At 37.3% G+C, this 21,252-nt stretch overlaps 1 protein-coding gene across 7 annotated transcripts in view; it reads right to left on the minus strand.

The window, feature by feature from the left end:
- TCF4 (transcription factor 4) overlaps positions 1-21,252 on the minus strand; it is a gene marked incomplete at both ends in the record, with an annotated part of 338,835 nt that overhangs the window by 117,867 nt on the left and 199,716 nt on the right. For 5 of the 7 annotated variants that reach the window (XM_084252845.1, XM_084252848.1, XM_084252843.1 and 2 more), the window contains 2 exons: positions 1,866-1,915; positions 2,473-2,602. In XM_084252845.1, the coding sequence (XP_084108971.1) occupies positions 1,866-1,915; positions 2,473-2,602 (180 nt within the window). The remainder of the gene's footprint in view (positions 1-1,865; positions 1,916-2,472; positions 2,603-21,252) is intronic. The other 2 variants (XM_084252844.1, XM_084252847.1) reach the window with 1 other exon arrangement.

Below are 21,252 nucleotides of genomic sequence, written 5' to 3' on the forward strand. Positions count from 1 at the left end.
CAATCCCAGATGATCCGAGGGAAGGAACGATGCTTTCTAATTTCTGAACATGACAACATACCGGCGACATGTAAATCATCTTAATAGCAAAGAAAAAAACTGTTATCAGTGAAATTTTCTATACTGGACAGTTAGCTATAGGGAAATGCTTAAGCACAATGAATTATGAGAAGTTATTGCTGACCATGCTTAGAATATAGATTAATAGTTTATAGATAATATCGAATGCCATACCAATGCATTTCCATATAAATAACACAGATTTCTACATACTTTAAGGACTGAAAAAACACACTAAGTCAATCTCATTGTGAGGCATACCAGGGCACTACAGAAAGGTTTTATAGCATAGAGCTATTTCAGAACATTCAAAGGTCGACTTAATATATTTAACATTATCTGCATTAGGTTCTGGCATGTTTAAAATGTAAACAGTGGTGAGGATTAAATCATTTGAAGTTGTTGTAAAAGAAATTAAAAGCTAAATTTTCATCTACATTAAATCCACTACAAACTTCAGGCTTAAAATATACTTACAGAAACCTGAGGAGATATTAGTCAAATCCAACACAACATAGAAATTCACAGAATGAACCACTTGGTATCTTTTTAAGTGACTTATAGATAGCCCAAGTGACTATTTTATAAGCTATTGGTAATCTTCTTTACGCAATATTTATGGATAATTTTATGATGCTTTTTCAACATTACCAAGTGTATATGACAACCAACATACACAATTTGTGTTTTTTTCTTGATATTCTATCCTGATAAATTTGCTTCATAATTTTATGGATGAGCTGAACTGAACTGGTCCATTCAAATGCACAGGTGTTTGGGTTAATCTAATCTTAGTGCATTTGCAACACCCATTATTCTTCTAATTTATTAAAAATGAAGGAAAACTAATACGAGAGCATTGATTCGTAATATATTTTAAAAAATCTAATTTTATTTTAAAGTGTAAGAATTTATAATAAGGTTCACGGTCATTTTCTCAAAAAATACTAGTACTAATACCCCACAGAACACAGAATGTAAAATGTGTGTGTATGTATGTATATCAAAGGCAGGAAAAATGCATAAAAAAGGAGAAAGAAAAGAACAAGGAAAGGACTCATTTATATCCTAATTAAGGAGAAAGGACCAGTTCTAAACAAAATTGAATTTCTAGAGAATAAAATTTGAAAAAAAAAATACATAAGAATTCAAATAAAATGTCATGTATTTAGTTGTGTTCACAACCGATTTTTGCTATTGGGAACTGGAGGGACCTCAGCAACTTCTGCATACAGCCCCAGCTATGAAAAAGACCCAGAATGCTGTTGGTTAGAGCTGGATTCTGCTATTTGTTCCCTGGTATTCCAGACACAAATGACTACTGATGCAGCTACCTCTGCAGCCTTTATTCAGTAACCTCTCCAGAAAATAGAGACATTCTCCCTGCACTCTGGGCTGAAACCCATGTAAATTTTTCCTAAATCCTCTCCACAAATCCCCTTTTGCATGCAAATCCATAAATCATCATAATACTGACAAAGAATTTAACCAACACATGAAACTAATACTCATTCTCTTGAAAGCCCTGTACAGGTAAAAGTCCTGGAACTTCAGGCTCCTTTTCAAGACTCTCTTCAGAGCTTAGCCTGCTGAATAGCAACACAGCCACCCCCCCTTCCAGGATATGCAATTAATCACTTCAACCTGAGTCAGGTGGCTGGACATACAGGACGCTCCTAGCTCATCCTCATTCTAGATAAACACACTGCCCTGCCACATGGAACCTCCCTTACTCCTATCTCTTTCCCATCAATTCAAAACAGACAATATAAACAGTATATAAAGCCGAAACAAGCAGTACTTACTGAAGATGGCAAACCTGGAGGAACTTTTCGAACTTTCTTTGTCTGTACCTCTGAAAGAAAAAGAAGGAAAAGAAGAATCTATGAGCATCCCACATGCGCATTTTCCTAACTAAAATAGATTACACCACGAAGCTATTTAGACTAGACCAGATTTTCTTAAATCACCACTTTAGCAAAATATCAGTACCACTATTGTTTTTTATTCTGGCAGAAATCAGATTATAATTTGTTCATAAAAATGAAGGTATCTAACTTTGTAAAGCTTTGCTTTTTAAAAAGGTTCTTATATGGACAGCTAAGAGAAAGCAAGAAATAAGTATATGACAAAATAGTTCTGCTACTATAAGCTATTAACATATCCTCTCAGAGGATTACTGGGGTGGGAAGTCATGAGCTAGACAATTGAACATTTTATGTTTTCTGTTGGGGGTGGGTTTGGGATAGGGTGAGTGCATGGCAGGAGGGAAAGAAAGGGAGGGAGGGAGAGAAAAAGGAAGGGAGAGACAGAAAGACAGGGTTGGGGGGGGGGCGGAAGAAGGAAGGATAGAAGGAAGGAAGGAAACAGGACTAGTAATCACTCAGGCATTCAAACAGAGGAACACCTTACCCATGGCACTACTGTGAAGAGGCCTTCTTCGGGGGTTATTGCTAGAATACTGATAATACTGGGAACCAGGTTTGGTGGGCGAAAGGGTTCCTGGGTTGCCCATATCCATGTCACCTCCGAGGAGACTCTGCTAAAAGGTTAAAAAGGGAGAACAAACACGTAAGATTCATTTTTTACATTCACCACCCACCAACTGATTGTTAGTACTTAAACCAATGCAATAAAGAAAACAGCATCTGCTAAGCTGAAACAATTAAAACACAACAAAACAAAGAGAAGAAAAGCAATCTAAGAAGCTATCACCAAGTTTGTGAATTCTTTAATTCTTTACTTTTAAGAAGGTAGAAGGTGATTGATTCTCTTTAAACAATCTTTTAATCTTCTAAGATGACTAACATTTTAGTTTTGTAAGAAAAGGGCATTTATGTAAGACTAATGTTTTCTTCAGTTAGACTTAGGCTTCTATCTGGGAACGCTTCATGCCCTTCCTTAACAAGAAACCAGAAGAATCTGATATTTCCAACGCACAAAACGTCCCCCTGCTGATCACACTGGGAGTGAGTGTGGATGCTGAACCTCACTGAGGACGCGCCTCTCTGCCTCGGCACAGCTTGATCCTCCACGAATGTACACAGCACCCACAGAAGAGAAAATGCCAACTGAACCGGGAGGAGATTCAAATCCTCACATTAACTTCCAAAATGATAGAAATGGTAGGCATGCTAAGCTAACGGGAGCACATTAAAGGACTTTAGAATGCCCTCTTGAGGACTATCGGAAGTTAAAACACACCCTCATAGATGAAACATTTACCTGAACACTAGAAAACTTTCACAAATATCATTAACTTCTCACGGTGTGACAAATTACTAGACTTTTGAAAATGATGACACAGGAAGATTATATAATAATATTAAGATTTTCTAAAAACTACTAGGAATTTACCCATAATATATAAATCGTCTGATTATACTCTGCATTAAATACATTGTTCTAATTATTCTGATATGCAAGAAAACAAGTGTAGATACTACTACCGTTTATATTAAGAACAAATTTACTATTTAATAAAGAAATTTTAAAATTAACTACTAAAAATCTAACTTTATCGTTACTTGTAATCAACTTTTACTGACTGAACTAATTACTGTCCTTGATAAAGTACAGAATGTGTTTTCCCTAATCTAAATTCTAATCACCATGTCACTCACAACAGACTTAGGGATGCTTCACTAACACACTATTCACATGCAAAATACTCTAAATAGGCCAATTATGACTCTGCCCCTGTTCCCTGGTTAACCCGCTGAGAACTGAAAAATTTCACAAGGCAGTCACCAACTAAAACAAAGGGTCCTTGTTTTAAATTAAGACAGTCTTTTTGATTCCTAAATAGCTCAACAAAGTGGCATGTCTTCAAGTGAAAGCAGTTGGTCAAATATGACCCATAAGCTGGAAAATCAAAAATTCAAACCTCCCCTTTCCACCGCCTTATAACTAAATATCATAAAGAGAGCCTCTCTATTCCGAGGGACTTTTGTGAGTGTTGGATGGGTAATATATAAAGGACTAATCAGCCACTGACAAGCTTGTTTTCACTGATTCCAGTTTAAGACTTTTTCAAGGGATCCATAATAAACATTCCTTTAAAACTGCAGAGATGAAAAACACATTTTGAGTCATAAACTCACTGGGAGTTTCTTAATATTTATCACATAAAAATAATCTGACAAAAACCAGATTATTTACCAGATTAAAAACTTGACATCTGCATGCTCAACAACTGCCTTTTCCGAACTTAAGGCAGATATCAAAATGCTATACAACGACAAACTAGAATACAGAGCTCTTCGTAATATTGTTTTCTATTCATCAGAAATCACAAAGTACAAGATCAAATGATTTCTTTACCATTTTAAGAGTGGCAGCCGAAATTTTTAGAATCAACCTGAACTTTCACTCCTTGTAAACCTTATAAACAAAGTCTATATTTAATGTCAAGTCCAAATTTCCACTGGAATTTCCATCAATAAAGCGCTGAATGATTTTTAACCATAACTTCCTTACGACTTGGTAAATCTACAAATGAGTCTTCATTTCACTGGAAAGAGGAGTTTGAAAATGTTATTATTGACAACCCTGTATTCTAGATAGATATCACCCCAATTCTTCTTTTTCTTTCACTGAAACTATATTCAGAAAATGGCTGAGCAAATGTGTTAAAAATGTCTGCATGTTCTTTTAATGAGCTTATCTACTGGTTAATTCTTGTTGGTCCTGGTGGTAAAGGTTTTCATTTCCAAGAAAGTAGATACACTCAATAGGTCAACATAAAAACAAACATGCTTGCTGAACTGTATTTCGGCAGTACTCACAACAGAGCTGTGAAAAATATAAAATGATAACTAGAAGCCAGCTCACTGGCTATGGCTGACCTTATTGTTAATTTGAAAGAAAACATTTCATGGGCTAGTTGTAAGTAAATCACGCATCCAACGCTGTGTGTGCAGCCACCTGAGCGACGCACAGTGACACAGGACGGAGACCTTACAACACTGGCAAACACTGCGTGGTTCCTGCTTTTTTTTCCCCCTCACAAAGCACATTCCTGTTTCTTTCTTTTTAAACCTGTTTATTCCTTTTTCTTCTTCACTCGGACAATAGAATCATTCTTCTAAAGCAACAAAAATAAGCATTTCCTCACACTTGAGGAGGCCCTAATCATCCCCCTAGGGAAAATTCAGATAAAAATATATGTGTTCTTATTGTAGAGTATACTTGTAAAATGAACAATGTCCATTTACTATTGTTTGGTCTTTACGTCAGACAAGCAACTGGCTATAGCAGTAAGAAAGACCAAAAAAATTTCCACAGGCTGATAAACCTGAGCTCATAAATTTTAAAAAGTTAACAGCATCTAATTTCATAAAGTAAGTTACATACTGCAAAGAATAGGCATTTATTTATGTATGAATGTCTACATAAGTAAACAGGTACGTATATATGTGAAGAAAAATCCATGCTGGATAAAAGTTAAGTTGGAAAGCTGAAGTCTACTCTCAAAATGGGCAAATGCATCCTTGCTTTCCATAGGATCACCAAGGCGTTAGGTTTTGCAGGTTTGCAAGCTCATGCTCTGCGGTTATCTGGGCGGGTCCCAGTCGAAAGCTGCCTGAGTCGGCCAGGAAACACTGGAAGCAAGATGTGGCATCGTGCACAGCTAACCTGTAAATCTTAAACCCAGAGTTCAGCATTTTGTCTAACTGTCTGCAACGTGATGAGATGAGCCGTTCTCCTTATTCACTCCTCCTTTGATTCCGAAGACAAATAATACTAGGACTTAAAATATGCTAACCAAGGAGTAAATTAGGCTAACTTCGCCAACCAGGTTTAAAGATGTTGGGGTCCATCCCCTGCAACCAGTTCTTTACCAGAGAGCCAGGCCGTCCCAACACAGCCAAGCAACTGCCAAATGCAGCATTCTGTGAGGGGCCCTTTCAATTAAAATTTTTGTTTGTTTTGCATTAGATCTGGGTCTCAGACTGTCTTTCTAACAAGTTCTCAACCCTGCCCCCATTCTTTTCAGGGGGAGCTATTTAACATCCTTGATCAACCACTGAACTTTGCTTATGCAACCAAGAATGCAAACCATGAATTAAACTTGAGTAACAGAGAAGCAGCATATATCTCAAATTAGATTTATAACTGAATGGTAATCAAAAATAGAACTGCTTCAAGCTTAAATTATCAACTTTTTTCTTGTTAAACTAAAATCATCTTGCTCTGAACTATTATTTCATTTCAGTCAGCACTTTAAATGTAATGGGTGGGTGGTACATTTCTAAAATGGAAGATTATATTTACCCTTAATTATAGATATGAGTGAGATCAGAGTACGATGAATGCTGCCTTTTGGCTTATAATTAATTCATCTAATAGGTGAATGACCTTGAATTTCAGAGTTGAAATCTGGGAGAGAGGGGAAAAAAAAAAGAAGTAGGAGGAAAAAAAAAATCTCTGGGGAAAAGCAAATGAGCCCCTGGCTTCTTAGGGCTTTCTCTGATTTTGCGTCACTCCCATTACGTTGTGATCGGATATCAGACACAACATCTTGGGGGGATGTTGTAGAACAGAGAAAAGCAGCCTCAGATGAAACCAGATTAAGCTCCTTTTCTGAACTATTGCCAAATGCTTGTGAATCTAATTCATGTTTGGGTATTCTAGTACTCACACAGCTGCAATTCTATTCTTTCATCACAAACCTAAGTGATGTATAGTGGCTTTGTATGGCGAACTGACTCTATAAAGCTAGGAATTTTGGAAGGCTTTATGTTAACATGGAAATAACATTCTGAGCCACTATAAAACTTATAAATGCTGGGTATATGTACAGGGACCTAAAAGGCTTTGCAGTGCTAAGTGCAAAACACACATTGAGAAAAATTATAAATTAGACTTGTTTAAAACACTTTTTTTTTTAATCAAAACCGAGGTCATTTCTATGTGGTTAATTTTGCACAGAATCGGGTTTTCAAAGACACTGCTGAATAAGATTCCTAACAGCCATGGGGAAGTTTTTGCAAATCCCTGTTGAATAGCTGCTGCTGAATTTGCCATTTTGACTACAGAAGGGCCATTGCTGACTTACTGTAGTAGCAGGAGGGGGCGATAATTTTGCTGCTGTTGGCACTTACTCTGCAACCTAGAATATATCTTGCACCAAAGGGCAATGAAGAACACAGTATTTCCACCTGTCCACTTTTGAACTTCAAAGCTCAAAACTGAAGGTCAATATTTTGACAGTCTTTATTCCTGATACTTGAAGGTCCAGTAATGCCGCATCAAAGGCCATTCGGATTTCTATCCTATGCTTGGTTTCAACAACAGAGGACTTGGGAAACTTAGAAAGATAAGACAACAAGGATAACTTCCATAAACAGGAGTTTAACAGACTGTTACTGTAATGCAGAAAATGCAAATTACTAAACTATCATTTAGCAAAGATTTTCTTTAGGGACTTTTGGTCAATGTTTTTGTTTGCACGTTAAGTGTGTCATGCACATTATGAAAAGTTAGAAGTTGAATCTAAACTCTCAAGGAAAAAGGAAGGTTCCGAGGTCAGACAGATCAAGTTGAACATTAACTCAGAGGCATACAAATGTGCAACTGTCCCAAGCTACAGTTCCCTTCTCTGCAAAAAGGAAGTAAGAGAAAACCTATTTATTGGGTTTTCAGAAGCAGATGAAACAACATATGTAAAATGGCCAGCAGAGCTGGTGTCCAGCACATAGTTCCCATCCTTCCTCTGATCTTCCAATTCCAAATCCTATACTATGACTCACTGACATTCGTTCTTATAAGATTCCTCAAAAGTTGTCCTTCCTCATGAAAAGTACATACTGAGAGTAATTTTGAAAAGTCACTGTAAGAAACTGAAAGAGTTAAATATCTGTGTCCACGTAAAGAGCGAAAGATAGCTTCATTGCCTAGAGCTAGGCTGGCAACATATTTAATAAAGAAACTGGCCAACAGTGAATCTCGATCATTTAAGCTTAAATAGTCATTTTCCTGTAACTACCACAAGGATTACTGTACTTCATGGTTTATTTAATTTTGCCTTTGCAAGCAAGAGCAAATGGCTGCTGTTGATTCAACTGTATATGACATCAAAACTAATCAGTTAACAAACCAGATATGCCAAAATAAGAAGAGTATTATACTTGGTAAAATTTTATCAATCATGTGATATTAAGTAAATTCAAATTCTGACAACTGCATTAGCCACTGATAAATGATTTTAAATGCAGTTCAATATTCTTTTTCCCCTTGGAAGGCCGATTACGGACTCTTTTATGAATACCATGTGATATATATCAAGTACTACTTAAAAAAAAATTACTTCCTCATGTCATCACAAAAAAAGATAAAAACTTCATAGTTTTAGTTGGAAATTTGCCCAAAATATTCAATTGACTGAACAAAATTATTTCAGCGATTTTATTTCACCAGTCAAAATTCAAATACATTGTCTTTCACACAACATACATTGGGCAAAAATGAAGTAAAAAAATATAAAATTTAAAAAAATTTTAAAAGGATCATTAAAAAAAACACAACATCTCATATTTAAAAGTTATAAGGTAATGCAAATGTTGCCACAGAAACTGTGATGACATATATAACAAAGTAATGGTCAAGTAAAAACTTGTACATTTTGGTATTAAAATTACAATTGCCCACGGGTTAGGAAGATTTATATATTCACCTACTTGACTACTTTCCAAATTAATAAAAAAAATGCATCATATATTGCATAGAATAAAGTGAGGAGGCATTTCCATGATTTCTGAAAATCCATTCCGGATTTCAAGGCCATCTATTATCTATTACATTTGTTTAGTGATAAGACTGAAATTTAGTAAAAGGAAAACATGAATGCAATCAGTAACTTACAATAAAAGTGTATTTGAAGAAATCTTATGTAAACAATATAGAATTAGGAAAACCACCTTCTTTTCAGTTTATGCTCCTTCTCAGTTTAGAAAATTTATTTAATATATAATTTGATAAGTATGCTGTAATCACTACTTACCTTAAAATGTTTCTTTTCAGCAATTTTGTTCCAAAGTAAAAATAGAACAATTTGAATAAGACCTGTTAACATTCTAGGGAATTAGCATCACTTCTCCTATAAATAAAAACATGTGGCTATAATAAATGTGCTGAAAAGTATATTTGGCCAGGTTGCTATTTTAGTTAAATAAAGAAATATCAAACTGTTAAATGTCAGTCTTCTTCATTTTGGGTGGGCATAGCTCCATCTCAAGGTTATTGCAAATGTTTTCCTCTCCAAGCAAGGATGTGTAAAAACTGTTTGTCCTCCTGGATGACAAGACCCAGGGTCTCATTCATCCTGTGATCCAGCACCTCACAGAGGGGCTCAATTAAAGCCTAATGGCCAACTTTGTAAGATTTTACTCAATAAAATATCCTGAGAACTATCTAAATTTGTAAATAAGGTGACAAGCCTTGCCCATGACATGAGGAGACTGAAATTATCTGGAGAAGCAGCAAGAGCACAATGGGCTCTCCAAATCATCAGGAAATCATTTAAGTCTTGACGATCCTTCCGGAGCCATGCACACAGCTTCTTGCTTCCAGTGGATCTGCTTTCAACCTACATTAACAGTTTACCTCCCAAAACTCTCTTTTTAAATCTGCATTATTTTTGTATTGAGAAAAGTTGGTTTACAAAACTGTATATGATTCAGGGGTACAAGTGCACACCTCTGCAGGTGTTATGTCACCACACTGCATCCACCACCACAGCACTCGTGACCCTCCACCACTGCCCAAAGTCTCTTTCTAGAATATGTTATTTGTCAGGAATACGTGGCATACAGGCCACACTAGATGATACGCGGTTCACAGGGGAAATGGCTTGTTCATGTTTTAACTCCTGATTTTGCATTAGACCAGCCATCGCAAATGTTCATTAAATATTGAAATGTATGCAGAATTAATGCTATTGGTCAAATTGAGGGTTCAAATATTGTGGGGTTATTTGGGCCTATATCTATTCCATTAGTTATTCTAGCCACTGTCGCTGCCACCGCTGCTGCTACTACTACTACTGTTAACTACAGCAACCGTAGCAGTAAGAGGAGGAGGAGAAAGGTGAATTTGAGTATTGTAAATAGCAGCTGTCGTCACTGAGTGTTTCCTAAAGACAGGCACAGTTGCAGATCCTTCACATACTTCAGGGCAGAAGCTGTGTGCCCCACTGGACACACCGGGACATTCAGAGTGGGAACGCGGCCTGATCAGTGCCACGTGGCGGGGGAGTGGCAGGAGCAGGATGGGAATCCAGTTACGATGACTTGAAAGTCTGAGCCAATCCTCGAGCCCCTTGATACCCTCACTCTGTCCTGTGCACTTGGCTCTTCCTGGCCTCACCCTAACCATGAGGAGGAATCTGTCTGTTTCTCTTCAGTTCATCTTAATGTCAAAAATTTTTCTCTCAATTTCACTCCAAAGGAGCTCCTTCACCCAGTAGAGTAGAGCAGGCCTGGGTGTGAGTGGGGAACTCTGCACGGTCTGCCTGATCTTTGCAGAGGCTTCAGGCTCCTTGCTGGGGAAATGGAAATTCTACTCATTGTAGTAATTAACTTATAAAGTAAAAGTGCTTAGCAAAGTACCTAGGTTTCTATAATGTGGTCAATTATCTTCTCTAATGAGGCTAAATTTTTTATTTTTTGTTATTCTTCCCCATTCTTCTTCCCCCATGTTCTCTCACTTAAGGATTCTCCCATTTGAAAAAATTCACCTGCTGTAACATCATACTGTAGGGCAATTAAGAGTTTATGCATCTCATCTTTTCTTTCTAGTTATGGGTTTCTCAAGGCAGAATCCCCTTGGTATTACCAGCATACAGCACAGTAGGCCCTTCTGCCTAGTATGTCCTCAATAAATGCCAACTGGATTAATCAGTTAATTAACTACTGAGTATGTTTACATGATTTCAATATTTAGCATCATGAAGGTAACGTACCGATCTCAGCAGATATGAGTTGTAAATCTACATACTAAGTCTTCTCTTTAGCTCCTCCCACCATGCATCCAAAGTGGTTTTTAAGAACACTATCTCACGAGTGTTTCACCCACGCAAAAAATTTGATCTTTAATATGCAAAAGGCTCAATAAATCTTTTCCATAAAGGTCCTGCTACTTCCTACTTATTCTCCAAATCCTTTAAAATATACTTCGAGAATCAAAATTTATAAAGTCTCTAAAAAGACTAGTCGTATGTTTGCCTAAACACATATGGTTTACATTTGTTTTTAACCTGAGATGGTTTGGTTGATAAGTGGTTGAACTTTCCTCAATATGTCACCTTGTCAAATGGTTCATCGATCACCAGTAAGGTCAGGTTCCAGAAAGAATCTGGAACTGTGGGATAATGCAGGCACTACACAGGAGTAAGAGTCAGTGATACCACATACCTCCAGTAGAAAAGACACACAAAAGAGAGAAACAAAGACACAGTGAAGAAAAGAGGGATTGGACTGTGGAGAGTTTTGAAGAGCATGATTACTCTGGGGAATGCAGCATATAAGACAGACTAGATGAACTTAAAACATCTGACTGAGAAATTATGCTCATTTAGTAGGTAGTAAAGAAGTCTTAACACAATACCAGACACTGCAATTCTGATTTCTTAAATACAGCTACAAGCCTGGGTCAGATACAATCAAAGTCGGTGGTCAATTAGCTTAGTAAACTTGTGACCACAGAAATGGAGATACAAATAAAGATAGAAATAAGAAAATGAAGACAATGACTTAAGAATTAAGTTTCAACACAACAAAAACTTTTGGCATATTTCTTCATAGGAAGTGATATGGCCTAATTATTTTCAAGTATCCATGCATGAATATGAAGTCTTCTGACTACAGTAACTTTTCTGGAATGGCACCCACTAAATACTAAGAACAATGTTCTAAGAGAGATGCCACCAAATATTTTCTTTGCAGGCCAGGTGGTAAATATTTTAGTCTTTGTTGGCCATATGGGTCTCTTGCAAATACTCAACTCTGCCGTGGTAGCATTAAATCAGCCATGCATAATATGTAAATGAACAGGTGAGGCCTGTGTTCAATAAAACTTTATAAGATTGGGCTGTAGACTGGATTTGGCTCCAGGCCATAGTTTGCTGACATTTTTTAAGATGAATATACAGTGCTTTTATAGAGCACATTCTGAAAGTTTAATTATTTTGTCATGGTAAATATGTCATGAAATGTTATGGGTGCCACCTTCACCTTCACCCCACTCCCACCTACACTTCATATACTGCCATCAGAATTAAGCCTTCTAAAGGCAAAAAGCTGCTCCTGTCCTTTCGGCAGGAAAACCTTCAGAGCTTGCAAATACTCAAACCCCTTCCCATCACACAGTCCAGCTAGCAACAATCCACCTTGCTCTTTCCTCTTCCACACAGTTAGTCTACTGAGCTGCCCTGGGCACCTACTGTGAGCCTGCTCTTGGCACTGGGGAAACCAAACCTCCTTATCTATATATCCTCACCTTTGCTATGCACAGAAATAGTCACATGGTTTCCCCGCCCCTGCCCCCCCTCCCCGCCCCCATGTCCTGTGTTCTCATCTCTAGCCACCTCCTGCTTCAGAAGGTCAGCTCTGTTCAAAAGCACAATGCAATGCCTGTCCCTCAGTTTGAGCCACAGGGTGGCCTCCCCACTAAACGGTGACTATTTGGAACTCACTAATTCTACAAAGTCTTTCCTAGGTAAACTAAAGTCTCCAATCTGTCCATTTACTCAACCATTATTCACACACATAACTTTTAAGAAAGCACGATGGAAAGCTTTCTGAGAAAGACAGTATTTTAAGAATAAGTAAACAACTATCTTTTCAGAGTTAGAACAGGACTGTCACTTGTGAAGTTTCTTGATGGTAAGTCTAGAGCATTTGTATCCATCTATAGTCTACTGTCTCTCCGAAGATATATGGTGCATAAGTATTTATGTTTTCTCATAAGTACTCATTATAAATGTATGACATATAATACTACCTGAACTAGTTCACAAGTTAGTTAACAAGTACTTGCATAAAACTGATGACTCAAAATTAAATCAGACTTGTAATGCAAATCCAAACAAAATGTCAACTAGGGAAAAAGAGTTGGTGAAAGGGAGAACACAGGATTCTAAAATGATTCCAGGATCATACTCAGCGAAATAAGCCAGAAAGAAAAAGAAAAATACCGGATGGTCTCACTCATAGCAGGAATCTAGAAAACTTAAATAAGAGACCAGGAAAAAGAATAACTATAAGAAAGAAAATATCAAAATCTACAAACAACTATGAACCAGAGACACTCTATGTGGGGTGGGGACGGGGAAAGGAGGGCTTGGGATCAAAATAAGGGGGTTGTAATTGTATGGGGAATATAAAAATAAAATTTAAATAAAAAAATGATTGCAGATTTTATCTGGAAAACTATATGCATGATTATAGTTAAGAAAATTTTTACAAATAAGTTGGGAAAACTTATTAGATATACATACACAAACATTTCAAGCAAGGTAAATTAAAAAAAGTCAGTCCTGCTGCCAGAAGGGGCAGACACAACAGTGGAAGTATATACAGAGAGAGTTAATAAAAAATGGTATCATCTAAAAGTCAGTAAAAAAACAAGAAATTAATCAATAAGTAGTACGAAAAAGTTGTTCCCCATTTGAAAAAAAAATATTTAGGTAAGTCTGTTCACATTACATGCCAAAATGCATTAAAATGCAATGGTTAAAATATAAAAGAGAATAAATCAAAATCAACAAGCAACTATAAACCAGAGACACACAGGGGGGTGGGGGGAGGGGAGAGAGAAGGGAGTAGGATCAAAACAAGGGAGGGTGGGAATTGTATGGGGACTATAACCAAGATGAAAATGCATACATTGTGCAAAAATTAAAAATGATGTAAACATATATAAAATATTTTTGAAAAAAATAAGCAAATATATATTTAAAATTTTTAAAGTTGGAAAGACATACACTTGCTATGACATTAAATGTAGAAAAGCTAAGGGAACATAATGAAACCTATGAGTATATATATTTTTTAAAACATTATGCAAGTGACAAAAATAAGTTTGGAAAAAAATCTTTGCAACTAAGTTCAAAGGAAAGATAAGTACCCTCAAATAAACAAAAAGCTCTAAGATCTCAATAAACTGGCCAAAAAATTGTTCTATGAAAATAATAAATTTGAAATTTGGCAATAAATATATGAAAAGATACTTGACAATTGAAAAATTTCCAGCTGCTAGTGAAGAAGGAAATTTACTATTCATATATAGCTAATGAAAACGTAAACTGGTCTAAACTTTTGAGAGGCAATTTAAAATGCAGAGAAAAAAATTTAAACGCACGTGACCTTGAAATTTCAATTTTAGAATTCTACCCTAAGGATAAAATTGGACAAGTGTACAAAGATATCTGTGCAAGTATTCATGGCAAATTTGTATTAATGAAAATTTAGAATAACCTGTCAGCAATTTTGCTAACAAAAGTGTAAAATGACATGGTAAATTCACATTTAATGAAAAAAGAGTATTTCTAAAATTTAGCACTTATAGAATATGAATAATTATTCTAGTACATATCTGCAGGTTTAACCATTCTCTATAATGCAATTTCTCTATAATTCCTTATTCAAATGGACAGTATAAGGGTATTTATTTGGATATGTATTTGCTAATACACAGATAGGATATGTGTATTAGGATATGAATTTGGTAAATTCCACTGCTTACACTTGTTATAAATAACATATTTGAGCTACTTCATAGATTACAATTCTGCAAGATAATTTTAGATGGTAGGAAAAGGCAGAATGAATACTATTTTCATGTCAGAAATATTTCTTGAATTTTGTTTATAGCAAAATAAAGAATAATCTGATATTTGTGCATGCATAGCCCACAGGGGTTTATCACACATTTGAGCTCTTTCTACAGAAAATACTGAAACATTTCAAAGTCAATATAAAGGGGATAAGACCACTTGATCAATTTTTAAAACTATGAAGGATAAACCAATTCACATTTTACTTTTCTTTGTGTTGTTTATATCATTACTCATAACATATTAATGCTCATTACAAGAATATAAAAAAGATTGCTGGACTTAGCAAATAATTAGAATTTCCTACTGGCTGCAGTAGCTGCCTGTGTTTACCATAATGATTTCAAATAATTTCCCATAGAAGAGATGGATATATGCCCACACTGCTGCAGAGTAAAAACAACTTTGGATATCAATCTAGGTCTCGAAGCACAGTGACAGAATGCAGTGATAATGCTGTTTCTTCCATTCACCTAGAGTCAGTCCAAATAAACTCTCCAAACAATAGCAGGTCTTTCAGGGAGAACCAATTAGTCTTTCAACTAAACTGGCTTTGAGAGAATAAGCTGTTTAAGGTTTGAGGTGCTATTTCTAAAATTATTTAGAAAAATTTGTTTAGTCATGCAGAAGGGCCTTCTTTTCTACATATTTCTAAATCCTATGTGTCCAGAAAGATGAAAAATGTTTATACGATGGACTCAAAATTCATTAACAATGATACTTGATTTGTTATTTGGCTTTTCCTCCAGAAAAATATGTATTTATCTATCATTAGTTCATGTGCAGATCTATAATCTCTTGCCCTCAACTTCATTATTGCAGAAGCTCTGAAAATTTGAAATTTTGTGACAAACCTGACCTGAACTCATATGAGGATATCTGTAATCTTTTTTTTAAAACCTACAAGGTTTGACTATTAACATATTTGTTATAGAAATTGTGAAATATTTACTCACTGGCTGCTGCTTCGGACTCCATGGGGGGGTTATGCTACAGATGCTACATGTGCCATACTAACTTCTAAAAATACAAAGAATTCTGAAACACGTATGGCTTCAGGGGTTCTAATAAAGGGAGCATGGCCTGTGAAAGTTCTTTTCCTGCAATGTCCTCAAGGCATGGTTTGAAAGAAAATTTACTACAACAATCATCTTCTAATTACTTTTGAGGATACTGTCAACACCTAAACCTATTTAACATAAAAGTTGCTTTTGATTCCCTTAGAATATTCACACCTAGCCTGCTCAAGTTAAGCCTGTATATTTGAACATGTCCATTTTGTCTCAAAAGAATAGATCTCCTACAAGGAGACAGTGTAGACCTTGCCTTCTTGTTTGCCATATGGAAATCCTACTTCTCCTGGAGAGCATTTTTCACATTCAGTACTAGTCATATCTCATTAACATTTTTAGTTGTCTTCATTTGAAAATTATTTAACTGGACATTTAAGTTTCACTGATATTTGAAAACAGTCTTGTGCACCCAAAATAATAAATAGTTCAATTACTCAGGTTTCACTCATGGAGCGGAGATCAAGATCCCAATGGGATCTTTGCTCTGAAATGCGTGCTCCACATTCAAAGACAAATTCTCTTGAGTTTTTGCACACAGTTCTAAAATTGCCAGGACAACATAATATAAAGTAGCCCTGCAAAAGGAGGCACAGATAATTATGCCTATTTACTTAAATATGTATTTTATATTTTTCATTAATTTGTTTACTTGTATACTATTTTTATCCAAATACCCATAGGCTTATAGACCATTTTCAACCCTTTTGCCAACACTAACAAAACGTTTGGAACTTGTGTTCCTTTGCCTGCAATGGCCAATACTGGCTAAAGGAGCTAAGGAAACAGTGATGGCTCAAGAACATTTTCACAGTTCAATCAAGTTTCGGGGTCATTATTTTTAAGATTTATTTATTTATTTTTATGCAAGAACCGAGTACAGGCCAGAGGTGCGGAAGGGTGAGAGGACTCACCAGAGACAGAGCGGGGAACAGAACAGGCAGACTGACGAAAAACACTGCTGAGGGGAGCAGCGGGCGATACAGGAGAGGTCTGCCACGCCATGTGAGACCCTCACAGGCCAGCCAGGATCGAACCGGCGCTGCAGAGGCTGCGGACAGCTTGATAGCGCGGCACTCAAACACCTGCGCCACCAGGGGAGGCCTTAGGGGTCATTACTGTTCGATGCCACCTTCACCAACAGAGCCAGAAGAACAAAGGATGTCCTTAAGGAACATGTACAATTCATAAGGTTATTCCTTCTACTAATATCATTATCATGGTCCAGGAACTGTATGCACCGGGGATGAATCCTTAAAATGTAACTTTTAGTTATGGATGTGCAAGAAAACATGAACAAATTGGGCCTCCCCGGTGGCACAGTGGTTGAGCGCTGGGTTGTGAAGCTGCCTGCAGCCGCTGCAGCACCGGTTCGATCCCCGGCTGCTCCACGGCCGCCGGGCGAGGGTCCCACATGGCGTGCAGACCTCTCCTGCCGCCCGCTGCTCCCCTCAGCAGTGTACTTCGGTCCTTCTGCCTGCTCTGCTCCCCGCTCTGGCTCTGGTGAATTCTCTCACCCTCCTGCGCCTCTGATTGTACCCAGTGCTTGTATAAATAAATACATCTTTAACAAAAATAAGAAAACATGAACAAATTAACAAGTTATAGAATAGGATAGAAACATGCCTCATCTAGAGACCTGAATTAAATCTGCAAGGCATCCTATACAATCAGACAGAAAAGAGAATGTAAAACATAAAAACTGTGGGCCTCCCCGGTGGCGCAGCGGTTGAGCTCTGGGTTGTGAGGCAGCACCGGTTCCATCCCCGGTCGCCGGGCGAGGGTCCCACATGGCGTGCAGACCTTTCCTGTCGCCCGCTGCTCCCCTTAGCAGTGTATTTCGTCAGGTTTGCCTGTTCTGCTCCCCACTCTGGCTCTGGTGGATTCTCTCACCCTCCTGTGTTTCTGACTGTACCCAGTGCTTGTATAAATAAATAAATCTTAAAAAAAAAAAAGAATAACAACTATTTAAAAAAAAGATAAAAACTGTAAAAATAGGCAAAAGGAATTATGGATTGTTCAAATTCTAAAAGGAGTTTAAAAGGAGAAAAAACACCATTACATTAATTTGTGCTGGGTAGCATTTTGTGTCCTCAAATAAAATAATCAACAAATTCTAAAACCACTAAGGAAACTAACGGAGAATGACCAGACATTATCTCTCTTTTGAATGTGAAGCAAAAGAATGTACACAAGATCATTCATGGGGGGGGGAAAAGGGAACCTCTATCTTATGAAGGCTTTACACCAACTAAGTGTTCACAGTAAATCTAGAGAATAGAATAACATGTTAAATGACACCACAAAGAAGCAATGAGCCAGATTTCGATTTGGGACATTGTACAAAAAAAAAAAAAAAAAGACTCAGTTTTAATATTAAAAATAGAAGGGATAAGGAACGTTAGAGGGTTTAAAAGGACTTCAGAGACATGATAACCACATGCAGCATGTAGACCTTGTTTGGATTTCTATTCAAGCATGTCAACTGTAAAAATACATTTGTATGACAACTGGGGGAAATCTCAGTATGCTATGAAATTATTACTGATAGTTTTACTTGCTAGAACGCTGGCATTGTGACTATGAAAAGCAAAGGAGGGGTTTTATTTGTTAGAGATGCTACTGAAATATTTATAAGTGAAATAATAAAGCTATCTGGGATTTGTTTTAAAATGTTTCAGAAACAAAGTGGAGGGGGTACTATAAAAAAGATTGGGAAGATGCTGAAATTTGTTGAAAGTTGAACAAATTTGAACAAAAACTGGATGATACATGGTAGAGCATTTTGCATTTTTCTTTCTTTTTTGTGTACCTGAAATTTTCCATAGTAAAAAAATTCCAAAAGATTAAATTATCAATAAAACAAATTTCACATATTTTTCAACTTAAGAAAGGAGACACTCATAGAATATCTTTTAAACACCAGCAGTGGGGTTAAGGGCTGAAGATTCCTCTAAGATTCATATGCTCTTTCTTAGAGTCAATTTTTTTTTTTTAAACTGGCACAGAAACAATGTCCTTGGAGACGCCAGACTAAAGGTCAAGCAGATGGTCAGAGAAAGAACCATAAGTCCTACCTCATCTGGGGACCAGTTCATAAGATTTTCCCTCTGCCCCTGTGCCACCACAGTGCTCTATCCCTCTTCAAGTCAGAGGTAGAAGTGACTGAGGTCCATGAACAGCCACAGCCCTCACCAGGAAACAAACATCCCCGCAAGCACAAGACACATCCAGACTCATCAACTCTCCCTGTGGATCCACGTGCCCTCACACCTGCACAGGTGCTCACCATGAAACTCTAAAATATTTAAATACTCTAATTTCGGCATTAAAGTTTAAAAAAAAAAAAAGGTATGGGGGGAAGGAGCAAATACTAGCAGCTGGATTTTTTTTAAGCTGACATAAATAAAAATGTATTCATTAAATGTTTATAAAAGTCAAAATTCAAACATTCACTAAACTGGGTTATTTGGCTACTGCTCAAACACCAACCTGTCAATCTGTAGGAGAAAAGAGCTGTGCATTTTTAGCTTTCAGAACATCACAGTTGTTTTTATGCATCATGCAATGGATCAAAGGGAAATTGCTGCTTCCCCCACTGAGCTTCGGTCCCATCCTAATCATCCTGTGTCTCAGAGAATTGTGCTTCGGGCCTGGGGTGCACCAATTCAAGGGGCAGCTTTCCCACACACGTGTTCTGACCCCCCAATGCCAAATTTAAGTAAAAAGAGAGGACCATCCAACCGACTAGCAAAAGTGCAATGAGCTTCCGCTGGCACCTTAGATGATCTCCCAAATTCAGAGTGAACCCTTCAAGAGGCCCTAGCAAGCTGTCAGGGCTCTCTAGACATGTGGTGTGTGTTGTTCACATAACAATAGTCTAGCCCTCAGAGATCTCAGGCCTCAGAGCAAAGAAAGGGATGAAGAGGTCTTTACAGACAAGGAAAAAAATCTATCAATTTTCAGGAAAAGAATATCAGCTAAAAAGTTGTGGATCAGGCAAAGAGAATCAATGAAGGGCTGCTTACTAGATACAGAAATAACACAGGACAAAAGAGGGAAGAGAAGGAACGTGAGGTCTACATTGCGAAATGGGCTTTATAAATAAATTGAGAACATAATTTGTCGTATGCCATATACTTGTATGAGGGAAAATATTTCTTTTCTTCTTATATTGAATTGAAAGACTCTAAATGACATTACCTGACCTGATTCAAATCTGAAAGACTAATGTGATTTCTAACGAACAAGCTGCATAGAAACACAGTACTAAGTCTCATTTATGTCACCAGTTCATTGGGATTGCTGAAGTCTTCCGAGGTTTGGCTTTTACCCTCTTTTTCGGCCACTTCATGTGTCTTAACACTTCCTGCAGGAAGCAGACAGTGGCACTTCCTTCCTGAGTTTTGGGTACCTGGTCTTGGGAACAATAGGACATTCGGGAGTCAGGAAGGAGATTGAAGGTTCTTGTGTTTAGGGTGTAGTGGAGGGACCATGGGACAAACCTTTTCAGACAAGTACCTTAACTGCCCCCAGACCAGTCTCTTTGCTGGTAGAAAGGAGATGACTTGACCTGCTCATAGAGATGCTGGAGGAGTGGAGAAAGGATGCCCATGAACACCTGTCACAGGAGGCCTGGAGAAAGTGTACTGCAGAGAGTAAACTGCCGCAAAAGGAGAGCCACAGTGAGAATCAGGAAAACTTTCTGTGCTTATTCATTCTTGTTTTTTATTTCTAAGTGCCACCCAGGGGTCAGGCACTGTACTAGATGCTGGGAGCACAGCAGTCAACCATGCCTACATTTAGAGCAGGAATTTTAATAAATGACAACACTTCAGCTGGGTCGTTGCTCCTGAATTGTCAGTCAGATAGAGGTATCTGACAGCGATACCTCTCCCTCCCTATGTCTCCCTGTACCTAGCAAGTGTCTCAAGCAGGCATGCTGCTGAAAAATCACTCAAGGCTGAAATTGTGAATTCAAGTCTATATTGTTGCCCACCTGCCTGCATCCTCAACTCTAAGGTGCTCGAAGTTGGGGTCTCTGTGCTGTTGACACCTAGTCCTGCTTATATATAACAGACAATACAAATTTAACAGTTGGAATGAAGGATAGACTGATGAGAGAATGAATTACTTAAATGCCTCTAAAACCTCTCAGCCTTATACCTTATAGAATAAGGGAAATAGCAGTATCTGCTTCTTTACCATATTAAAAAGACTTTAGAATATGCACAATTCTATGCAGGCATATCCTTGTTCACAGCGATACAAGCCAAAACAGCCAAA

This window comes from Talpa europaea (assembly GCF_964194135.1).
Source record: "Talpa europaea genome assembly, chromosome: 13".
In the NCBI taxonomy this organism is placed as follows: domain Eukaryota; kingdom Metazoa; phylum Chordata; class Mammalia; order Eulipotyphla; family Talpidae; genus Talpa; species Talpa europaea.